Genomic DNA, 20,283 nt, shown 5'->3' with positions numbered 1-20,283 from the left:
CAGGTAGAGTTAGAGAGGGCACAGCAGGAATTGGCCATTCTGAGAGCACTCTTTCCAACCACTAGTAAGGACATGCGCAAGCTGGGGATTCGCTCATTGTGTGGCCTCAAGGGGGTAGCTGATTGGCACGGTTTAAATGAAAACTCTCAATAGGAAATATTGCCCCGGAGGTGTTTACCTTAGCAGACGAGATTTAAAGGTCTGTACCACTGGCCCTGGAAGCACACAGGTGGTACAGATGAGGACACCAGTCCTGCACCCTGAAACTCTCCTGTCTGGATGGAGAGTTCAGACAGGCTCAGAACAGAGATGGCTCTGGCCAGCAGGAAGTAGAAGCAAGTGGCACCTTCTCTGTGCCAGCCTTCTCTCCTAGCTGGACCCTAGCAATCATCCCTCACACCAAAAACACTATTGCCTGAAAATTTAAAAAAAAACCATGCAGTGTGCTCAAATGTTTTTTCTTTTTATATCATTTCAAACAAGTTAACCTGGTAGCTTTTGCTTTACAGCAGCACTCTTTTTCTGAGCATGTTCATGCAGGTGGCCTGTGTGTGCCATATATATCCATGAATTATTATCATGTGTGCTACTCAAGTGCCAAAACACACTTTGAAAACTGAGACTTGATGCATTTTTAGGAAACAAGAATCTTTATTAAAAAAAAATAACTTACAAATTGAGAGAACTCTCTGAAATGCGACTGTTCGTTGTGTGCACAGATTTGCAGTCCAGAAGAGTTTTTTGTTTTTTTTAAAATGTAACTTTACAATACTATTAATGTCACAAACTGCATTACAAAGCAGTTTTCGTTCCATATCCCGTGCCGGTACAAAACACCACACAGATATAAAACTATGGTAAATAAAACATTTCAGCCAAGATTGGCATATATTTATATATTTATATATATTTATATATATAAAATTTCAAAACAGCTAACAATTAGTGTCATCCTTAGTCAAAACTGAAGTCACGCTAACCTTAAAACTACAACACTCTGAATATATGTCAGCACTATGCCTCCCAAACAATATTTAAAATATATTTAACTTTCAAATACATTTATAAGGTACACCAATAGTGAGAAAATAAAGTCTTAAAATTTAAATACAAATCACCATATAAAAAATTCAGGAAACACAGAAAATCCTATCTTACAGAAGTCCAGGCAAGCCTGTCCTCAGCTGGCTCTGACACACAGCACTGCTGTGCGACACAGCTCTGCCTGTTGCAAAACTGTCAGCACGCACAGCCAAATGACAGCCGCGTCATCAAGAGAAAGAGAGAATGGATGCAGGGGGCACGTGCTCCCCTCTTCACGCTACTCAAGCATCAAGACCCGAAGCTACTTTGCTTTGCTCTAGAAAACCATAGGGCCCATCACCCTGTTCAAAAACAAGTAAACCCGTCCCAGAGCCTCTCCAGGGCAGATCATTTGGTGCTCTGCTCCAAGGCAGAGTACTCTGTTTCTGAGACTCTGGAGGCATCGATGAGCTTGGTGAGCCCTGTTTTGGCCGAGTACTTGAAGATGAAGGCCTTCATCAGCTCGTACCTGTAGTTGCGATTGATGAAGCTGTAGAGGACAGGGTTGACGCAGCAGTGCACCAGCGACAGGCACTGTGTGACGTGCAGGGCCGTGAAGAGGGCGTGCTCCAGCCGGCAGGTGAAAGGGATGTAGTGCAGGATGGAGAAGATGTCCAGCAGCACCGCCACGTGGTAGGGCAACCAGCAGACAAGGAAGACCACCACGTAGGAGAAGATGATCTTCCGGCTGCTGTGCTTCTCCTGGTCACCGGACGCCGAGATGGCTCTGGCCAGCAGGAAGTAGAAGACAGCGATAATGGAGAAGGGAACGGCAAAGCCCAAGACAACGGAGACCAGCTCCATGCCGATCAGCCACTCCTTGATGCTGTGCTCAGGGTAGAAGGACCGGCAGTAGGTCTCATTGTTGGACGCAGACGTGACGGTCTTCAGGTAGTAGGTGTCAGGCAGAGACACGCAGAAGGCCAGCAGCCACACCAGGATGCAGACGACACGGCGTACCATCTTCTTCCTGCTGCTGGGGGTGTTGGTGAAGTAGGTGATGGAGAGGTAGCGGTCCACGCTCATGCACGTGAGGAAGAAAATGCTGCCGAAGAGGTTGATGGAGAAGATGAGGTGTGTGACTTTGCACGTGAGCTCGCCCATGGGCCACTGGTTGTGCTGCACGAGACTGACCACCCAGACTGGGATGGTGAGGACAACCCACAGGTCGGCAATGGCCAGGTTCAAGATGTAGCAGTGCGTGTCATAGCCTGTGGTCTTGGCCTGGATATTCACCCAGACCACCACGGAGTTGGCAATCATGCCGATGACGAAGATGAAAATGTAAATGAAGGAGAGCGTGTAGAGCAGGACACTTTTGTTGGGCATGTTGGGACACATCACCGTGTCCACCACGATGCAGTCGCTGCTGTTGCATGGCCAGCTGATGTCCGAGAAGTTCCCTGGCTCTGAGTAGTCGAAGAGATGCAGATCCATCGTTCTGAGGCGGGCAATCAAATGACCTACGAGAAAACCAAGCAAACGAAAAAGATGGAAGAGAAAAGTCACTTCATTAGGAAAAACTCAAGTTTCAGGCAAAAATGCTTTTCCAAGGCCCTGATAGGCTCAGCTGTTTGGGTTTAGCTCTGTAATGTCTTTGCAAAGAAGGGAGAAAAAAAATTCATAATAAAACTCTCCAAAACAAAATAAATCATACTCTGAATCTAAATCCATGTGGTGCTCCAAGACAGAAACTGTGTTTGCTTTCTCCATCTTTTCATGGCTGTGTTCTCAAGACACCGCCAGCATGGCTGTGCCCAGGGTGTGAAATCAACACAGTACAGGGGCCAAAGAAACGTCAGGCAGCTGAGCTCCGGCCACCGCGATGCTGATGGCCTGCTCACTCTCAGCAGGGGACAGTGGAGCCATTTTATCTATGTCCCCAAAGAATGGCAGGGTTGTCCTCTCCTGGCACTGCTGTATTACAAGTGTCCTGCTTTGGTGTCTTAATGAAAGCATTTCAAATCCTCCTCCAAATTTGCATTTATAATGTGACTCAGCACTTTTTACTTGTCTGCTAAATTCACATATAAACCTGGGTCTCAGGCGGCCCCAGTGTGCAGTCATAAAGCCTCTGGAAACACAGTGAGCCTACGCAGGGTGACCCACAGCTTAACTGCGCCCCAAACCTGAAGATTCTGGGTTGGCCGTGTGGTTTTCAATGAAGGGCAACCAACCAGCTGTCTCAAGCTCTGGGTCAGCACCTGTTTTTCCATTACTTTATGTGTTCAACTGCTTCAACAGCAAGGTGTGCCAAGACTCAAAACACAAAAATCACCACCTGCTGCATTTCAGGAGGGCTGACCATTTTCCCAACTGTTTTCCCTGCTGACCTGAGGTGAGACCAACACTCCATCACCATTTCACTCCCAGCCAGAATTCAGCCACGGGGTACCATTGTTATCTGGCACTGATTTCTTCAGATAGACTGACAGGGGCTGTCTTCTACTGTCAGTCCGCCCATGGGAAGGCCCTGAAATCCCTCCAGGCCACGGTCCTGGGTCAGCAATTAGCCCTGCCTGAACCCCACTGTAAAATGAAAACCTCAGCCCAAGGATGCACTGTTGACAGTGACATAGTCAGGTGGTTGCCCTTCCCCCTCACCTGTCCCTGGTAATGACTGGCCTAGAGTCAAGACATTATTTACCGAGTTCATTTAAAGTGGATTCCAGGTTACATATGAGAATTTCCTGGAGGATCAAGGACAAGGGTCAGGGGATCAGGGTCCGGGTGGCTACGCTAGCGGTATGCAAAGCCACAGCTGGGAAGCCGCCCACTCCGAGATCAGACATTCCTGGGTTGGGATTCTGGCTCCTCTATTCATTAGCATTTACCTTGAGAGTTAATCTGTCTGCATCTACCTCCCCAGGACAGCAGCACCTATCTCACAGATACCCTAAGAAGAAAGAAGAAAGGGCCTAATTGAGAGCTTGGCCCTAGCCAATGCTCAATAAAACGTCACCCCCTTCTCCCTCCCTGGCCAGGAAGAAAGAACCCTGGGGATTCTCCCACCTAAGGGAGTGGTTTTTCCCTTCAGCAAAAAGCAGAACCTTGTTTAATTCTATTCCCCTGGAAACCTGGCTCTCACTGGCTGAGTAGTAAATGCCCCCGGGGGAGCTCGCACAGAGACTGGGTTGTTTGATGGGCTTCTCCTTTGGGACAACTTGAACAGAATCCCTGAAAAGTGAGAAATTTCGCGGCCTCGGCTCCACAGCCTCCACATTCACAGCAGAGGACCTCGCGTGAACCCCACTTAGCGGAGACTGTTGCGGGCTTCTGGGCACTTCCCTCTGCGGGATGTAAATGACTGTGGGGTCCCCTCCTCGTGACCTAACCTGACTCAGTGTCCTCCACGGCTGACAGAAAGGGCTGGGCCTCCCAAGACAGCCGCATCCCCTCCCCACTCTGAAAGCCCTCCATGGAGGGAACCACGCTGGTCCTGCAGCGGGAGGCCTGGCCGTCCTCAGAGTCACCCACTAGGAGGAATCAAGCCCTGTGACCACGGACTTATGACAAGCTCTGATGCCCAAGCATGGGAGGCTGCCCATGGAGGTGAGCAAGGTCAAGGTCAGGACAGAAACTCAAAGCAGGAGGCTTGGCACACTTGTCCTAAGACGCAGCTCTAGAACTCCAAAAGGACGTAGGCCCAGCAGGGAGCTGAGGACACCCTGTCCTGCCAGACTGCCTCCAGGGCGGATGGGCAACCCCAGGCTGTGCCTTGAAGCTACTATCGCCATCTTTCCTTGGCCACCAAATGACCCAGAGCTGACGTTCCACTCTCCACCCCGTGATGCCAGGAGACAAGGATTTCACCTTTGCTCTCCCACATGGCTCTACTGCAACAATCCTTGTTCCTTTCTCCCATTTCCTTAAAATGAAACACATTTGCATCATGGCTTGGTTTCCAAAACACTTTCACCCGTGATCTCATCTGACCCCAGAGTCCCGGGGAGCAGAGGAGCTTGAATGGAGGACGGCCCCACAGCTGGGCAGCAGCAGGGACAGCAGCTGGGTCCAGAGGGAGCTCGGCTGGCACCTGGCTTGGGCTCCCTGCTCTGTCCCCACTGGCACAGCCACACAGCAGAAGCTGCCATAAATCCTGGGGTTTGGGCCATTCACAGGGGCCAGAAAGAAATGACCCTCAGTCTTTGTTCACCAGAACTTGGATCCCGAATCCGCCCCACCTCTCTCCCCCACCATGGTGACATTCCTCTGGCTCAGGTCTTACTTGCCTTCCAGTGTAGAGACATGTCAGATGCCGGCTGGCCAGGCGCCTGGCCACTGCTCAGCATGGACAGGCCCCAGCAGGAGGCAGGGTCACTCAGTGAGAAGACGCCTGGTTCCCACATCTCGAGTGTGTCCTTCCTTCCAGTTCCTCCACTCTTAGCACAAAATAGACACTCACCCGCTTTGAGCTACCAGCAGCCTTCAGTATTCTCAGAGCCCAGAGTGGGACTGAGAGGTAGAAAAGGGCTCGGGGACCCCCATCCAGCCCTTGGCTTTCTACCTTTGCCTCTTTGGGTGACGAAAATTTGATTTAGGGACCATTGGTCCTCTGAGTCAAAAACAGTATTTCTGAGATAGGCACTTCCCCGCTCAGCCATCCTCGCCTCTGTCCTTGCTTCTCCCCTCCCAGGTGGCACAGTGGGAAACTTCCAACAAGGGCATGGCTGTTGCTGCTCAAGGGCTGAATGAGAGAGCAGAGGCTGGAGCTCCTCACTGCCCCACCGATCACCGGCCACCAATCATCAGTCACCGATCACCGATCCTCAATCATTAACCACCAGTCGGCCCAAGGAACAGCAGCCCACACTGGGACTGGCCAGGAAACAAAGCCAGAGGCCCACAGCCTGACCACCTGCTTTCCTCTCGGGGCCTGGACGGGCCTCTCCCTTCCCACCACCAAAGATTCCAGGGGTCAGATAAAGGAAGGAAAGTACAGCGAAAAGGGAGATTAAGCAGACAGTGCAGTCATCAAGTCCTCTGCAAATTTAAATGGGAGCTAAAGAAAACAAAAAACAGAAAAACAAAAATGTCATACGATAGCTCAGCCTTTTGTCATTTCGGTATTTTTCATGCATTAGGTTTCAGAAACAAGAGCTGTCTCCAGAAAACAGATTATTATTTGACAAAGACAATCCCCTTATTCAAAATAGGGAACTGCCATGTAACATGGAATGTGGCCTGCGACAAAGGCTCTGGCCGCCCCAGCCTGCGTGCAGGACTTTTAGGGTGGGCAGGGCCCGCTTTCATTGACCACCATTCACTGATGGTGTGCGAGCGCTATTGGCGCAAAGAATCTTCCTAAATTACCTGCTTAGATCTTAATAAGTGACACTCTCAGAATCCCTGATAGGAACAAAAGCTTCATAGGGCAAACTATGAAATGTGTACCCAGGGCCCCTGGTTCTCAAAAGCCTGGTGACAAAGCTCCCTGCAAAATCTGAAAGTGGAGAGAGGGAGGGAGGCCTCTAATGAACCCCCAGCGGGCCCTGCACATAAATCACAGGTCCCCTCAAGCAAAAGCAGGGGATTACCTCATCCCATACAGAAAGAGCTGACTGCATTCCGCACAGATCTGGATGGGCCAGCCCTTGGGTCCTTGTATACATTCTTAATGCTTCTCAGCCTGTGCGGGGTCTGTTTACGCTGGGAAGTTGGGAAGGCCGATAGCCACAGGGCCTGAGGGAGACATCCACTTAGACCAGTCACCCTCTGCTGGAATCAACCAGCAATTCCATTCCCGCTTGAGGCCAGGGTCTAAGAAACACGTCTGGGTGTGAATCAAACCTGCCCACTGCCTGCGTCTCTAGGGCCTCAGTGCCCACGCCAGGGCAGGCAGGGGAATGAGACCCACTTCTGACACTTAGGTTCTAAGGTTTCTGCATAAAAGATTCCAGGGGGAAGGAAGGGGAGGGGGCGCAGAACAAAAGACGTTTCTTTCCAGTTCTATGATGATACAAATTCATACGTTTCTCTCCTCAAAATATTCATGTGTCTCCAAATGTACACAAGATGTTTTTTAAAGCAGTATTTATTTACGAGCAAACACTGGAGACAACGTAAATGTCTTTCAGCAAAGGCATGACTCAGTAAAGCCTGGTGTCTCCGCCATCTGGAATATAATACAGCTGTGAGAGGGAGGCCTCCCTTCATGCACAGGGAGAGTACGACATGCTGTTCAGTGAAAGACAATACGCAGACACACGCACACACAGCACAACCCCAGACACACACACACACAGAGCACAACCCCAGACACACGCACACACAGCACCCCAGCTATGCAGAAAGAAACACAAAAATTACATTTGTGTATTTTTATATGTAAATACATGTGCACGAAGGCATAGAAAAAGACCTGCAGTAAGTGTAAAACTTGGGGCTGGGAAGGTAGGAGGAGGGAACAAAAGGAGACTTGTAGTTTTTACTCTATAAACTTCTGTGTTATTTGAAATTTGACATCAAGAATTATGTAAATTTTCATAGAGGGAGGAATGGTCCACAGAACAATCGAGGTTCATGTTGCATTTTCCTGGACCACAGAGACCCAAGGGAGAACAAAAAGCAGTGAGCGTCAGCTTTCATTCCCCTTTTCCCAGCGCTTGCTCCGTTTTATCTCATTCATTCCTTCGTACAGGGGTCACCTTTTTAGCGGCCCTGTCGCACGTTGCAGTGACAGGGAGAGAATTTTCCAGTGGCCGGCGGTGGGCAAGCACCTGTCCAGCCCTCCATCCCTGCCAGCCTATGGCCTGCAAAGGGACTCCTCTGTCACTCACAGCCCAGATGGTACTGGGGCTCCTCTTGTCAATTGCAGGACTTTCCCGGAGATGCACCTCTCGTTTCTGGGATGTTTTATTCATCAACCAAGTATCCTTGACAACGACCGTGCTGCAGCAAGCAGCCTGGGGTATTTAGCTGCATCCAAATGGTCTCCCTGAGCTCACTCTGCAAGCTGAGGGTGAAGCCGGAATTACAGGTACTCAGGTTTAGAGCCTCCATGGGTGGTGGCTCAGTTTGCAATCAGCATGTCCTCACGCTGGTTAGTTCCTTCCAGAGAATGCCACGTGTTCAGGCACCTGGCCAGTGTCCCTCCAAACTCCCTTCCATATGTTTGCAGTCTCCAACCACAGACTCTTCCCAACTGATGCCCTCTGCCCTTCTGATTCTCCCACCTTCTCCTGGCCCCACACTGCACATCTCTATTCTGGAATGGCTTTTGTACCATCACGTTGTTCAGGTTTCTTGCCCCTCCACCTCATTCCTACCAGGCCCCGCACCCCCCACCAAGTCTTCTGTAACTTTGTGTAGCTACAGCTATACAGCTATACAGCTACAGCTGCACATAGTAGGTACTCAATGAGCCAGCAGTTAATCGTGCCCCACCAAGACCAGCGACCGTGGCCAGCAGCAGAGACGGGCGTCCAGGAGAGACTTTTCTGAAATCGTCACCGAGCTGATGTTGACGGACTGAGCCTCTTGTTCCAGGAGGCACTGCTCTGGGGCAGGTGAGGACAACAAATCAGAAACATCTTCCCCCAACCCCTGAGACCCCGCCGGCTAATTGGGAAGGCACGCAGGCCCATCACCCCCCAGGCATGAGCAAGGTGGTGCATGCCCCTTCAGCAGGAAAATGAGGGGTTTCTACTCTAGTGGCTTATGGGGGACTTCAAGGAGGTAGAGGTGATCAAGGATGTTCTAGGAAGGCACAGCCATGGGTAGAGTCACCCAGCCTGGCTGAGGCAAGGACTCTCCACGAAGAGCAAATGGAGGTAAGAGTTGGGCCTTAAAGGGTGGGCAAGGAATGTGGCCGGGGCTTGTCCATGCAGGAGCCAGGACAGTCTAGAGCAAGGCCATGGCTTTGGAGCAGAGGAGGCTTTGAGAACGGAAGTGATACGAACCCCACAGGCAGCTTTGCAGTGGGGTGGTCTGGTAGCTGGGTGCAGACCAGGCTGCTACACACACATCACTCCTCTACAGTGGTATAGATAAGATAACTCAGGCCAGGCCTGGGGCCCCGGGACCAGCTCCAAAAAGGGGGACCCTCTGGCCATCTGGGCCCTGCAGGACTTCCGCCTCCTTCACTGGCTTTCTGCAGTGTGAGACCTGTGTCCTACAAGGGAATTTCATGAAGAAACTTGGTATTGTCCCAGACAAGAGCTGGGACAGTGGCCCTCACTGTTTGCACACCTGGAAACTGAGGCCAGGCCTGGTGAAGATACTGGGTTATGGTGGGCTTGTGGCTAAGAACAGAGTTCTCTTCCCCTTTCCAACATCTCCAGGGACTCTCCAGCGGGAATCATGCTACAAAAGCAAACGCTCTGGTCTCTTTGAGCAGATAACACCTCTTCCACCAGGCCAGCCCCGCTTACGCTGAGCCTGCAAGTTAGATCAGGAGAATCCACACTACCTCTGAAGAACCATTAGGCAACTGCGCATCATTGAGTGGGGTGTGTGTGTGTGTGCATGTGTGTGTGTCTGTGTGTTTTTAACCAATGCTACATGGAATATATGGGGAAACCAACCAAGTAACCTAGGGGAGCTTTGGCCCAGGCAGACTCTCTATGACCATCTGCTAGGGCTGATAGCAGAATGGGGAGCTGTCTGTCCCCTCTGCTGCCAGCAAATGGAAAACAGTCTTGACTACACATTCACTAGTGACCGTGAGTGATCTTATTTTATGCAAGTACGTACCTGCTTTGAATTACTTGAGAACTCAAAAAATAATAACTACAGAAAACTCTATACCCTGATTCAGATACAGTCCACCTCTTCCCAGGGTCCTTAGACATACTTCACATGAACACGTGGGACATCCTCGTCCACTTTAAGGATTTGGTGGATCAAATAAATCCCACGTCCAGAAACCTGATCTGGTCTATTGTGCTCAGCTGCCCGACAGGGAAGCAAAGCTATACCCACAAGAGCAGGTCCAGAGATTCCCATGTCACAAAGGCTGCCGTCTGGGCCGGCCCAGTGTAACCAGAGCCCTGATTCCCACTCAGCTTAGGACTAGGACGAGGCAGTGGGAGGTCAGCCAGGCTAGGAGAGCCTCCTCACCCCCGCCCTAAGCCAGACACAATGGGGTTCCCAGGAGGACACTGTGCAAACTTAGGCTCTGCATATACAACTGAGGGAGGGTGGCCACATATCTGTTATAGCAGGAAAAGCAAAAGATGCTTACTATCTGGCTGACCCAGACTTCAAAACGCAAAGTCCCCCACACTGCCCTGGGCTCGTTATCTGTCCCTTTGCCAACAGTGGTTCAAGGCCACCTGAGATAGTCTCGGCCCCCATCCACGTTTTCAGTGCCTGGAACAAAACACAGTCTGCTTCCAAAACTACCTGTGGCTCTTTAAAATTGTCACCATAAAATTATGCAATTCCCTGATCACTTTAATACTGAAGCAATAGTGTTTTGTTTTGTTTTTTCAATTCCAAATTAGTCGATAAAAGCATCAAACATTCCCTGCAGGAAACCATCAAGTATTCAAAATCAGGGCCACCGCCTGCACGCCTCCCTGTCCTGATCTGTCTATTTCTGGCTTGCTTTCTTTTATTTCAACAGAAAATACGTGTCCTGGAGCTTTGTCTTTTCCTTCCTGAACTTTAGTAACACTTGACATGACACGATCTTTAGTTTCTTCCTGAATTATGCCTACACACGTGCAATCCAATTGAAGGCGTTTTAATACTATTCTTGCTTCTAATAATAAAACTAAGTTATTTGATTGCCTGGTTTAAAGGTACAAATGCCTTCTGGCCCCAAATTCCCCTCATGTTCTACAAAATCACTGCGAAAAAATCTAAAGTTTTGCAATCTTTGAGGTCTTTTTCTTTCCCCTCGGTTACTCTTAAGGTTTATAAAGTGACTGCCCTTCAGCCTCAGGTTTGAGTGACTTCAACCAATTTCCCTCACGTCGACTTGAAAACAGGAGCTCTCGCCCTAAAATGATCACACAAAAAGCCACTGTTCCTGATTAAGCAGGGTTTTTTGTTTTGGGTTTTTTTTTTTTTTTTTTTTTCATTCAGAAAGCCTATACTTGGCCTGTTCTGGGCCTGATTAGAAATCATAATACCTTCTCAACGCTTCAACGACTTGCTGTTAATACGGGGAAAACACACCCCCAAAGCCCTGCGTGTGCCGCACAGGCATGCTGCCTTGGCGATGCTTTATGGAACTTTTTTAAAACTACGTCTGCAATGTCTGCCCCTTAAAAGAAAAAAGCTGATGGGCAGCAAACTGCAGCCATTTCTCCATCTTCCTTCGCTTTCCCACCCCCATCCTGGGCAGCTTTCCCCTCCCCCCAATCTCCTGGAGGTTGTGGCATTAAGCTCTGCAGTTGTGTGCACATTCAAGTGTTTATGGCAGAGACTGGGGAAAAAAGAGCAAATTGTTTCCAAGCTAGAGCTCCCATGTGCAACTTTGCTTTAGAAAAAGACTTTCCATCTGGGGAAAGCTCATATTCTGATGAAAGAAGGGCAAGCAGTTTATCCATTTAAAATCTATGGAAAGTTAAAGCACAGAAACCAGCAGCCTCCACTTTCTTTGCTAGGCGTGCCTAGCTGATGTTCACATTTTTCCCGGAATAAATAAAGGGACACTAACAGCAGCATCTGCCTTTAAAAAAGAAAAGAACAAAGTTACCATGTTGAGACTTTGCAGACTGAAGTTTCAGGGGATGTCACTGCACCAAATACATTCAAAGGGCTGTAAACCATTTAAGGAGGCTCTCTCCCACTTTTGAAACACTAAGTAATCCTGTTGTGAGCAAAAGGAAAGAAAGAAAGAAAGAGGAAGAGAGAAAGAGAGACAGCCAGTCTGACTTTTACAACTTCTCATTCTCCCTGGAAGTTACAAGTCTTGGCTAACCACCCATCCCTGACCTCACTCCAAAGTTCTCTCAGTCACTCCTTGAATCTTTGCACATGCCAACAAAATTGAACAAAATCCACATTTTACCTGAAGAGTATATTTAAATTGCAAAATAGTAGATTTGTGTGTGTGCTTCCCCCAACCCCAATTGAAGTTGGACTTAACACCTTCTAAGAGAACAATACTCAAATTAGATTAGCAAGCGTGCCATCAAGAGAAGAGAAGACCGTGCTGTGTTTAACATTCACGTTTATAGCTTCCGGACTTACAGACTCTGGTAAATCCCCCAAAGTACTGAATTCAAATACATCTTGGACTCACAAAGATTCTCAGCAGTTTTCTGCTCCATTTAAGGATGCCTCTTAATAAAGTGTTCATCATTCTGGAATTACGTATTTACTGCCAATTTTATCTGTTTCCAAACTGATATACTAGAAGCAAAACAGGTAAACAGTGGGTGCCAAGCTAATCCCCATGCCAAATTGGTCAGGCAGAATGGATAGTCTGTGTTCTTGCAAAGTTCCCCTGCTTACTGGAGCTTAAATAGCCACACAGCAAATAAACACCAGATTCCTAAATACACATGGAAATTTCCTTCTGCAAGTGACTTAAGAAAACTGCCCTTTGCTTTCTGAAGAGAAAGGTGAAGCCCTCCGAATTAGCAAAAGCACTTTGCAATGCAGCTACGTGCAGCCTGGGTTTTCAGAAACCAGACCCGCAGACTCAAAAGCACCCATCTGAGCGATTTTAAAGAAGGCCTTTGAAAAAGACCACTTGGCTTAAGAGCAGAAGCCATGCCTTCTTTCCGAGCAGAGCTGCTGCCCGAGCACCGTTTCCTTACCTCCGGGCTGGCTGGGCTGGCTGGGCTCGCTCGCCTTCCTGGCTGTGCTGTGCGCTGGCTCCCTTAGTGCTGAGCACTTTGCAACAACTGTGAGCTCTGCTGGCTGCAGACTTGCATTATATACACTGCAGAAAGGAGCCTCTAGCCTCTAGATGGCAGCTTTGTAACCCACATCTCTCTCTCCCCCGTGCCACCCCCATCCCACAGGCAGGCAGACACACACACACACACACACACACACACACACCCCTCTTGTAAACCTCACTAGTCTGTTGTTTCCTGCACAAGTGTACTCTTGGGAAACCCCAGCCTTCTTTCATTTGCAAAATCTGGTGAAGCCACAAAGTCCAAACCCCACGGGGGAAAACGTCAGCCGAAGAAAAACTGCAAAGAAACCCTAGTGCTTGGCAAAATCATCAAATATTTATCTGGTCTCAGGTATATCTTGAATAATCCCATTAACACCAAGAGCTCCTGTGAATGCCTCTTCGCTCTAGGGAGGACTTTGTTCCCAAGACAAATTACTCTGAACTTCTGAACTTCGATGTTGATTTACTAAGCCTGGGTTTTCCTTGTTAATTCCTCCAAAACAGAAGTAACAGTTTTGGTATGACCAATGAATCGATACCACACCGTATATCCCCAAAGTGGAGAAAAGAGTCTTTATAATAGATTATACTTGAATACTTTTATTTGTAAAGGACTTTAAATACAAAATCCTTGAGACTCTAATCAAGATAGTATTCTACAGTGTCTGCCCAGTGCCAGACACGCATTAGGAAGATAATAAATGCCTTTTGATAATGTCTTTTTCTGAGATGAGTCTGGCAAACACTTTACTACAATTATTGCAATCTACATTCTTATTTGGATGCGTATTGCTAAAGTTCCCCCCATGGAGGAATTCAACCTAAAATTGTGATCCAGGTGAGACTCATCTCCAATGCCCCATTTACAAAAATCGTCCATAAGATAGGGACCCAAAGGCCACCCGCCAGCCCATCCCATGTGCAATGCTCTGGCTTTCGTATTGCTTTCTGATCTCCTGGAGTTCTTAAAGAGCGGCTCAAGTGGAGTGTGTGAAGGCACCAGCTGTATTCACGCCTTCTCCAGAGCTAAAACTTTTCGAGATTCTTTTTATACTTCTACTAAAAATAACAGCAGACGCTCGGTCCCAGCGCTGAATCTGGGGGACTGGGAGGTCAAAGTCTCACGTGGCTAGAAAGTCTCCGTGTGGAGAAAGCCCTTAACGAAAGAAATATTTTGTTTAGCTAAAAGCTTCACATTTTTCTCCTGAACTGGCTGCCCAGCGGGAGGCGAGGTGCACACCTGCTCTCCGGGGGCCTCCGGAGGGGTCGCCCTGGGGCCGGCCTTTCCCAGCCCGAGCGCAGCGTCCCGCCACCGCCTCTGCAGGGCGGCGCAATCACTCTTCGTGTCACATCGGCACCAAGGACATCTCCAGGCTCCCCAGAGACGCTGGAAAGGAAAACTGCGAGCGGCTGCGTCTACCCACACCCAAGATCTAGGCGAGACCTCGACTCTCCACAGCATACGTGTCCTGACTTTTTCTGTCCTGTTTCCTTCTTGTGGGGGACCCTGTGTCTGAGCCCGCTGGAAATGTACGGGGATCCCCTCTGGACTGCAGCTCGGTTTCCGCTTTCTGTGGCTGTAGCCGTGACTCCGGGGCCTGTCCTTCAGAGAACGCGCTCCGCATTGCAGAGCCTGCGCGCCCGGTGGAAACACAGAGTGGGTGTGAATCCGTTCTGAGCTAAGTGTACTGTCGCTGGAAGAAAGGCCACATGGGCCGGGGACCCCGGACAGGATGCTAACGTAGAGGAAGGAAAAGGCAACGCAGTTTTTTTAAAAAGTAGAACCCGCTTCGTGCGTCCGGGGCCAGAATCCACGAGGCCGCCTTGCAGCAGCCTGCGCCCTGCCCCGCCAGCCCCGGCCCCGCGCCCGCCCACGGCCTGCACCCAGCCCCGCACCCACACACGGCCCCGCGCCCTCCCACAGCCCCGCGCCCTGCCCCGCACCCACCCACGGCCCGCACCCACGCCCTTCCCCGCGCCCAGACTTGTTCCGCACTCACGCACGGCCGGGCACCCGGCCCAGGCGCCTGCGAGACTTCTGGCCCCGGGGTCACCGCCCTCGCCCTTCGACGTCCCCCACCCGTCCCCTAGTTCCGCCGGGCGGGGCTGCTGGAGGCTTCCAGACGGGGAGGGGCGGACCAAGCGCCAGCGGGGAATGGGGCGGGGTGGGTCGGGAACCCTGGCCAGGCTCGCACCGTGGGAGGAGGAGCTGGGTGCTTGGGGCCTGAACTTGGCTGTCTCCCTGGGCCTCCCACCCTGTCCCAGAAAACAGGCCTGGGGGAAAACGAGAGGGTAAGCAAGCAGGGCTTTTTGAGAAAACGAGATTCCATTGCCCTAGGACCTAAAAGTCTCTTTTCAAAGTTTTGAAGAGTGTCTCTGCTTTTGGAAGATTGTGTTTTCAGTGTAAGGGCAGAACTCCACCTCCATCCTCTAGGGGTCCCGGCTGGGTCCGAGAATTAAACTGACGTGAGATAGATGAATAGGAGGAAAGCATAGAGCAAGTTTCACGCGGCATGGGAGCCCTCATACAGAAATGCAGACCCGGCCGGGCGCGGTGGCTCAGGCCTGTAATCCCAGCACTTTGGGAGGCCGAGGCGGGCGGATCGCGAGGTCGGGAGTTCGAGACCAGCCGGGCCAACATGGTGAAACCCCATCTCTACTAAAAAATACAAAAAATTAGCCCAGCGCGGTGGCGCGCGTCTGTAATCCCAGCTACTCGGGAGGCAGGAGAATCGCTTGAACCCGGGAGGCGGAGGTTGTAGTGAGCCGGGATTGCACCATTGCAATCCAGCCTGGGTGACAGAGTGAGACTCTGTCAAAAGAAAAAGAAGGGAAGGGGGAAGGAAGGAAGGAAGGAAGGAAGGAAGGAAGGAAGGAAGGAAGGCAGGCAGGCAGGCAGGCAAATCCTCCTTGGGGAAAGAAAGAGAGAGAGACAGAGAAAGAAAGAAAAGACAGAGAGAGAAAGAAAGAAAAGAAAGAAAGAAAGAGGAAAGAGATGAAGACCCGAACAAAGAAAGCAAGAAAGAAAGCAACAGAGAAAGGCAGGCCCTAGCAAAGAAAAAGAAGGAAGGAAGGAAGGAAGGAAAGGAAGGAAAGGAAGGAACGAGGGACAGACCCGAGCAAGCAGTTCGCGTCCACTACTTAAATACTGGATTAAACAGAGAAGAATAAACTTTGAAAATGTGACTAAAAAGATTAGAGTGACGCTCTGCAGTATTCTTTAGGTGGCAGCTTCTAGTCCTAAGGATAAGGATGCTGTCTTTCCTTCTGCTATGGGGAGAGTGATCTTGCACCTGCTGTTTTTCAAGTGCCTTTCACTGAAACAGTTACCATGCCAGAATGCATATTTTAACCTTTTCAATAAGGTCCAATATAATGGTTCCTTTGGGTAGGAATGTGTTTGGTGGCACCTAATAGAAAACTCAGAGAAGGCACGAACAGGACGCTGTCCCTACCGCTGTCCCAGCTGACCCAGAACTAAAAGTTCCTGGATGTTTTGCTACCCCTGAGTGCTTATTGGAAAGGGGTCAGGAAGGGGTTTCAGCTAAGCTCCTCCCTCCTTCCCTGTCTGTAATCTGCACCTGGGGTTGCACGCCCCACAGGGCAGGTGGTCAGCTCTGTCTACTCTGGGATCTGATTTGCCTGTAGATGTGGCACCACCAGGCTTCTTCCAGAAACCGCACCTGACTTAAAAGCATGAGGATCCTGGCGGGCCAGAGCGGCGGCCGGTAGGGTCTGTGATCTGGGAGCCCCGTTAGAGTGGAGACAGTGCAGTTATGGTGACTGTGATATGAGCCCAGAGAGGCTCAGCTGTGCCGCTGGCCTGAGGACGAGGCGTTCCTCATTCTTGGAGTTGTGACCCTGGGAAGAAGCTTCATTATCTGGTAGCTGGGCATGGCAGGAGTCATTTCACCTGGGACTGGACGCTCCCCCAGAATAACCGCAACACCAAGCCCCTTCTGCAGGGCAAGGGCTTAAAAGCAAAGACGGCCCCTCAACTCAAGGGAATTGGGTTCCTCTGTCCAGACAACCTGGCTTGGAACCCTGATATATACACACTGTAGGGGTGGGAAAAGTCTACCTCCCTCCTCTTAGGGTCCCAGCTGAGTCCAAGAATTTAATCCACATAAGATAGATTAACAGGAGAAAAACTTAATACAAACTTCACGCAGCACAGGAGCCCTCATAAAGAAATGAAGACCCCAAAGAAGTAGCTAAAGTCAGTTAATTATGTAGTGGATTGGACAGAGAAGGGTTAGTTGTGAAGAAGCCACTAAATTATATGGAAAGGCTTAAAAGATAAGAATTATTTTTAACAAGATCTGTACAGAACTCTCCCAGTTTCAACTTTGACTATATAAAAATGTTGCATCATCTAGGGAGGGCATCTTTCACATAGGAATTTCACCCTCTGCTTTTAAGAAACAGCAGGAAGGTCAAAGTCATCTTGTTGCACCTGCTGTTTTTAAAGTGTTGAACTTAGTCAATACGCTGGAATCGCATATTTTAACCTCTTCAACACCATGTCTGCTCAGATAACAGCCTCTTTGAATGTTAGGTTCCTATCTTTATAATTATAATAGAGCCTTCTATTCTAGCTGGGTGCTTGTCAGGATTAAACGAGAGGATGCACATGAGTGGTTTCTTGCAGGTATCTAGAATGGCTATTTCTCTTCCGCTTCTCTCCTCTGTCCCCAGCCAAATTCCAGTGATAGCATACAGTTTTAAAGGAATGCAACAGATATACATTCCAAGGCTTGACAACATTTTTGAACTCTCTGATGAAGTTTAGAAAGGTTTAATAGTCATAGGTAAATCTGAGTGTTCATGTTTTCCCATCTTTCTGTTAAGTATGTTGCCTATCTTCTTTCATTTAATCTTCACAGCAGCCATAAAGGTGGCACTGTCTTTGTCCCACTTTTGTAATTGAGGAAACTGAGGCCCAGAGAGACCAGGTGACCTGCCTAAGGGTGGCTGTGACTGAATGGCCATGGCGTTCCAATCCAAGTGTGCCCGATTTCATGGCACATGCTTTTACCTAGTACCACAGAAAAAATATACTCTTAAAAGAAAAACAATGGTAAAAACCTATAGCAGAGGGTGTTAAGTCCTAAGACTGCAGACTTTTTTAAGTCTTAAAAGCAGACCCTAAGGTAAGAGTTCAGGGACAACTGATTTATTAAGGAAGTGCTTTCAAAAAAAAAAAAAAAAACTAGGAAGGAAAAGAGAAAAGGGCAACCAAGGGTATGATTTCTGGCTAAATCTCAGCCTCAGTGTGATCCCCATGGCTCTCTGAGCCTGAATGACACCCTGAGTTTGCCCCTGTTGCCAGATAGAAGGTCTTCACTGAGTGATCCAGGTTCTTAGCACATTGAACAAAAATTGAGCAAAATGCACAAACAAAGCAACAAAAGAACGAAGCAACAAAAGCACAAATGTATTGAGTGAAACTACACTCCCCAGAGTGGGAGCAGGATCCATCAGGCGGCTCAAGAGCCCCAGTTGCAATGTTCTTTAGGGTTTTTATTAAACTAGAAGAATTTGGTAACACCCCTAGGTACCCTTTAGAGGCCTCCAATAGAGTCCTCCAACTGGTTACACCTCATGCGAATGAAGGATTGGCCTGTGACCAATCAGGCTGAAGTGAAGGCTTGGCCTCTGACCAATCAGAGGCATTTCCCGAGAGGGGGTTTTTGCAGAGGGAGGGGCCTCTGGCCCCTGTCGCAGGGGCATGGAAAGGTGGAGTTTTCCTTTCGGTCCAATTCCAAGAAGTCAGAGGCCGGTGGGCCTTAGGCTCCCTGTCTCCAGACCCTATTCTCCTGCCTCACCCCAGCTGCTGTCACAGGGGCTGGGGTTTCATACCCCTACATCCTCCAACTACTGGATTAGGGCTGCTGGGTGGTAGGAGGCAGGGTGCAGCCCCTCAGATACTTCCTGATCACAGCCTGTGGGGGCACAGCGGCTGCAGTAACCCACCTACAGACAGTCTCTCAAGGGTCAGTTCCAGTCGCAAGTCTGGGCAGTAAACCCACGTTAACGGTGGAGGGGAGGCACATCAGAACCTAAGGGGGTCCCGGAATCTGGGAACAGCAACACCAGTATCCACCGCACTGTCTATGGCATCTCTCATGTCAATTTTGACCAAAGTGGAGGAGTGCTCTCTAATTAATCCTCAGACAACTCTGCTTCTACCTCAGAGCCTTTGCACCTCTCATTTCCTGGAATTCTCTTTCTGGCCTGTTATGTGGCCACCTCCTTATTATTTTGATGCAGGCTTAAATATAATTGCTTTAGAAAACCTTCTTTCGACATTCTAACCAAAGAATCTTCCCATCCTAGTTACTCTCTTCTTATCCTATTTTTTCGTGGCACTTACTACTATCCAAAGGTATCAGTGCACTATCTATCTTCTCCCCAACTGGAGTATAAATCCCTAGAGGGCAAGAACATTGCTATTCTATTCAATGCTGCATCCCTGCTTCCACACACTGTGCTTAGCGCGTGCCGGATGCCCATAAATATTGACTAAATGAATAAAGTCAGGTGAATGACACTTGTGAATCAGGTTTTTGTCCTCTCCCTATTTTGCCCACCTGCTTCATCATGGAAATATGGGAGTAGGGCAGGGGGACAGTATCCAGGGTAAATGTTTTAGGAAAACTTAACACATATACTTTGAAAATTGGAAGTACTTCACACCTAGGAATATGCAGATACACATATGAAACCCATACACTTATGAAAAGGCGGGGCAACTTCCTTAGTTATTGGGGAAATACAAACTGTAGTCACAATGCCATCCAACTGCACACCAACCAGAAGGGCTTACATGAAAATTACTGAATGTGAACAAGGATGTGGAACCACTAGAATTCTCATGCACCAGTGCTTCTCCAGCGCTACATGGTGACAGACCAGCCTTTCTTTCCTTTTAAATTTCCGTTGCAGACCAAAACACATGGTCTCCATTGCACGTGAAGCTCCTCCCACAACCGCCTCATAATGCAAGTGTGACAGTATCCAAACTGGTCAATGCACTGCTGGACGAGAAGAGCCTATGTATTTGTATGTCGAAGCAACATCAAATTTCTATAAAAGTTTCTAAATGCTGACGCTCAATTTCTGAACTTACCTCGTTGCAGTCTAATAACAAATAGCTCACAGTCCACACTCTGAGGGACACTGCTGTCCCTGGAGGTAGGAATGTGTCCCTGGAGGTAGGAATGTGAATTGGCATGTCCGCTTTGGCAGTATTCACTAAAGTTGAACATACCCATAACTTGTGACCCAGAAACTTCACTGCAAGATACATGCCCAACTTCAAGTTGTATACATTGCACCAGAAGAAATACTCAAAAATGTTTACAGCAGGACTATTTATGAGAGACCCAAAC

General features: G+C 49.1%; 1 protein-coding gene across 4 annotated transcripts; it reads right to left on the bottom strand.

Moving 5' to 3' along the window:
* Window positions 1-627: 627 nt before the first annotated feature.
* ACKR3 (atypical chemokine receptor 3) lies at window positions 628-15,034 on the bottom strand. Of its 4 annotated transcripts, none has more exons than XM_003813115.5 (2): window positions 14,890-15,034; window positions 628-2,546 (listed from the first exon to the last, which is right to left on the bottom strand). In XM_003813115.5, exon 2 carries the CDS (start codon window positions 2,518-2,520, stop codon window positions 1,432-1,434), a length of 1,089 nt encoding a protein of 362 aa, XP_003813163.1. In that variant the 5' UTR covers window positions 2,521-2,546; window positions 14,890-15,034; the 3' UTR covers window positions 628-1,431. The 4 variants fall into 4 exon arrangements, with proteins under 4 accessions (XP_003813163.1, XP_024783781.1, XP_063451391.1 ...); XM_024928013.3 differs by lacking the exon at window positions 14,890-15,034 and adding an exon at window positions 14,130-14,252; XM_063595321.1 differs by lacking the exon at window positions 14,890-15,034 and adding an exon at window positions 14,130-14,251 and having other exon boundaries at window positions 628-14,045.
* Between the last annotated feature and the right edge of the window lie 5,249 nt (window positions 15,035-20,283).

The sequence above is a fragment of the Pan paniscus genome, chromosome 13 (assembly GCF_029289425.2).
Source record: "Pan paniscus chromosome 13, NHGRI_mPanPan1-v2.0_pri, whole genome shotgun sequence".
NCBI lineage: Eukaryota > Metazoa > Chordata > Mammalia > Primates > Hominidae > Pan > Pan paniscus.
Note: the sequence above shows the minus strand (reverse complement) of the source record. Positions and strands in the feature narration are given on the sequence as shown.

Coding starts and splice junctions, on each gene's coding strand:
- ACKR3 (XM_003813115.5), bottom strand. CDS start 2,520: ATGGATCTGCATCTCTTCGACTACTCAGAGCCAGGGAACTTCTCGGAC.